General features: G+C 40.0%; 1 protein-coding gene across 1 annotated transcript; it reads left to right on the top strand.

Annotated features, from left to right (window-relative positions):
- Window positions 1-214: 214 nt before the first annotated feature.
- socs3a (suppressor of cytokine signaling 3a) lies at window positions 215-1,374 on the top strand. The gene has a single exon (XM_056261927.1). It carries the CDS (start codon window positions 378-380, stop codon window positions 1,005-1,007), a length of 630 nt encoding a protein of 209 aa, XP_056117902.1. The 5' UTR covers window positions 215-377; the 3' UTR covers window positions 1,008-1,374.
- The last annotated feature ends 2,472 nt before the right edge of the window (window positions 1,375-3,846 follow it).

Raw genomic sequence — 3,846 nt, 5'->3', positions numbered from 1 at the left:
AGAGTTAGTTGCACGTAATTATACATAATTTATAGTTACTACTAGTTCTACATGTGTAACAAGTACACTGTTTAATAAAGTGTTACCGACACTTATGTTCAGCCAATATAAGGAGTAAGAGCTATTAGCCTATTAGATCATTATTTTAAAATGTTGTCAACCAATAATAATTATAGCAAAATCAAATAATTTTTGTACTTGAATAAGTTGGGTATCTTTACTACATGTACTTCAATCTGCAATGATAGAACAGTTAAAATGTCTTGGTTTGAAAACTGGCTTCAAACCCCTAGCGCATTGACTCATTGAACGCGTGTTTCCTGTGGTACTCATCGAAGTCTTTCTCCACAGGCTCCTGCTACCAGCTTCGAGAGGCCATGGTAACCCACAGCAAGTTTGACAACGCAATGAGCAGCAGCCTTTTTGACGCAAGCATGCGGCTGCCGACTCACCGTTACAAAACCTTCAGCTCCAGGCTGCAATACCAGATGGTGCAACACGCCATCCGAATGCTCCAGGAGAGCGGCTTCTACTGGGGGTCCATCAGCGGAAAAGAGGCCAACCACCTGTTGAACTCGGAGACTAGCGGGACCTTTCTGGTCAGGGACAGTTCGGACAACCGGCACTTCTTCACGCTTAGCGTAAAGACCGAGTCGGGCACCAAGAACTTGCGGGTTCAGTGCGACAGCAAGTCCTTTTTCCTGCAGACGGACTCCAAGAGCACGCAGTCCGTGCCACGCTTCGACTGCGTGCTGAAGCTCGTCCATCACTACATGCCCTCGCCCAGAAGCGCCCTGTCCATTGGGAACTCAAGAAGCGCGTACTACATCTACACCGGGGGCGAGAAAATCCCTCTGGAGCTTTTAAGACCCCTACCTTGCATAATGTCCTCCCTGCAACACCTATGCAGGAAGACTGTGAATGGACATATAGACGTTTCTGACAAGAAAGAGCAGCTGCCGCAACAGCTCAAAGACTTCCTACAAGAGTACGATGCTCCCATTTAAACAACTGCTAGCCAATGGAGATGCACTGATCTGTGAGCTACGTCGAAGGAAGAAACGGGGAGCGATGAAGCTAGTCAAGGCCCCAAAGGTCCTCGGAGGCTTGATGGGCCAAAGAAGTATTGAACTGTCCATGAGTACATGGAGTTGGCGGGTACTATCACTGATGGATTCTCACGTGACTAATCTCCAAGCCTCGTTCTTGCCAGTGAATGGACATTTGTACTGTCCCTTCGCTTGTACAAGTGCCAGTATCTGTGGGCACCAATCACTGCCTCTGCACTGCCCCGAATCTGCAGGGAGACAGCAAGCCATTTAACCCAAACCAGCCGCCACCGCCTTCTTCCAAGTAAATATTTGTGCATTTCAAGGGGAAAAGGGAAGAAGTGAGTAACAGCAGACTACTGAGGCACAAGCTGTTGAGGCCGGGAACAAAAGAGTCAAAGCCGTTCGGATAAAACACACCAGGACTGAACAATGTATAAAAACATGACTTGTACTTGAAAGAGCGAGACTTTGAAACAAAATGTCTGTGTGTTTTGTAGAGTCGACGTGTGTGGCTTGTGTCTGTGTCGGGAGCAGTTTAAACCACACTGCTTGTTATTGAATGTATTAACATTACATGAGTGGTCTGTGTCTTAAAGATCGCCCATGTTTCACCTTGTCATACAAGACACTGTTTACATATATGAAGATCGGTTATCTTTTGTAAAGACATCTTATGATGTTACGTATTTATATTTATATATATAAAAAAGAACATTTCAATAATTTATTAAAAAGCACTATTTTTGTACAAATGAATTCCATGTCTTGGGTTTTTCATTTCTCAAACGCTTAAAATAGTTGGTGAATCAGAGCTGCCGGCGCCTATGATTCAGATTCCCGCAGCTCTTCTCCTGGAAGGGTTAAAGTTGATTCAGAGATATTCACTTAAGCAAGCGGGAATGATCCTCCCCTCGCTCTCTCCAACAAGGCCGTTCCAGTAAAACTTTGACTGATATGAGGAAGCTCGGGATTACAGTCAATGCTTTACTCAGTATTTAAAGGAACAACCTTGGACAACTCATAGATATAATATGTGAGGAGAGATAAGCGGTTATGTTGCCATTAAAATGTAATTACAAATGATAACATTTTATGGTTACACTTTATTTTAAGGTACCTTTGTTACACTGGAACCAAACATTTAAGTACTGAGTAATATTAAGCAACTACATAGTATATGGTTAGGGTTTGGTTTGGTTTAGTGACAGTTGCATGCAATTATGCTTAATTTAAAGTTATTACTATAGTAAGTACATGTAACAAAGATACTAAAATTAAAGTGTTACCCATTTTATTTTCGAGTTACACTTAAGTTCGATTGTCCACTTCAGACATTCTACTGACTATAAGTAACTTTGCAACTATGTCAACTTATTCAACCTTATTTTCTTTTTGTATAAAGTACATAATCAGATTCTATCCACATTTTAAGCCCAAAAAGGTTACAAAACATTGAACAGTCAATAGCTTGAACACACCTACTCGTTCCTTTATTGTTACTATTCTATAGCAAAAGTAAGTCATCAACTATGAAATAACACAAATTGAATTATGTAGTGAATAAAACTTGAATTAAAATCTAGCTTACAGCCCATTTATATTTGTCTAGAAAACTCATTTCAAGCATTTAATTAAGCAGAAGCCTTTAGATCAAAACTTTTATAATAAGAATCATTAATTCAGTCAAGTGTCCACATCTTTGACTAGTGTGTGTGTGTGTGTGTGTGTGTGTGTGTGTGTAGTAACAGCTGATCTCTTTATCTCTGAGTCTAGCTTTACTCGGTACAGATTGTGACGAAAGGGAAGAGGTGTGACTGTTTCGAAGTCTTTTGAACTTGAAGTCTGCTGGGAAACCAGTCAGATTTGTAAAGTCACGCCATGTGCATATAGAGTGTGATAGAGACTCATTGTATTTGTGTAAGTAAGACAATGCGCATGTGACAATCAATACATTAGCAGAATAAATATGTCATAATGAGGAAAAAAAGAGTTCAGACCTTGATGAAGCGTTTTACGGTACACACCTTTTCATTGAAAACTGCACTACGGTGATTCATTCATGTTCAAACACAAACTTGTGTTTTGGTTTCATGCTGTGCAAAATTATCCCTTTCCAGAACTATTACAGAGTTTTGCAGTAAAACACAAACCAAATGCTTTAAGGTCACGACCATGGAATTATCAGACACAATTTTAAATCTTGAGTATTGGTTCAGAGAGAAAAAAACATTTCACCACAGAGGAGTGAGGTGCTTCTGACAAACAGTTTCGTACATTTTGTACTCAGTACCCTTTGCCTTTTTCTTCTTCCTGCTATACTGACGTTTACAGTAAAACGAGAAAAATGCACGCCTGTCTTCACAACACATGAGAGCTGTACCCAGGAAACAGTTTCATAGCAGCCACACAAAGGCATGCAACCAGAACCAGACACGCATGTGCAGATCAGACCTTTACCAGAACTCACTGATAGCCAGCTGTTTGTGTGCACATTCTCTCAGCTGCAGTGTTGGGGAAAGTTACTTTTAAAAAGTAACTTATACTCCCTTAAAAAGTAACTAATTCTGTTACTTCTTATAGAATGTAATGTGATAGATTACTTTTGCGTTACTTTTTCTCACCTTGCTTGGGCGTCTTTGTTTGATTTTTAATAACACGATTAAAAGTTCTATTTCTTAACTTGCGTTATTCATTTGAAAAAGTAACTTTAAAGCAGAGCTGGGTAGCAACTGATTACATGTAGTCTGGATTACGTAATCAGATTCCAAAAATTAAGTAACTGTAAATAGATTAT

Source organism: Rhinichthys klamathensis, unplaced genomic scaffold (assembly GCF_029890125.1).
Source record: "Rhinichthys klamathensis goyatoka isolate OS25496 unplaced genomic scaffold, OSU_Roscu_1.1 h1tg000189l_1, whole genome shotgun sequence".
NCBI lineage: Eukaryota > Metazoa > Chordata > Actinopteri > Cypriniformes > Leuciscidae > Rhinichthys > Rhinichthys klamathensis.
The sequence above is the reverse complement of the archived record's forward strand: the minus strand, read 5'-3'. Positions and strand labels throughout refer to the sequence as shown.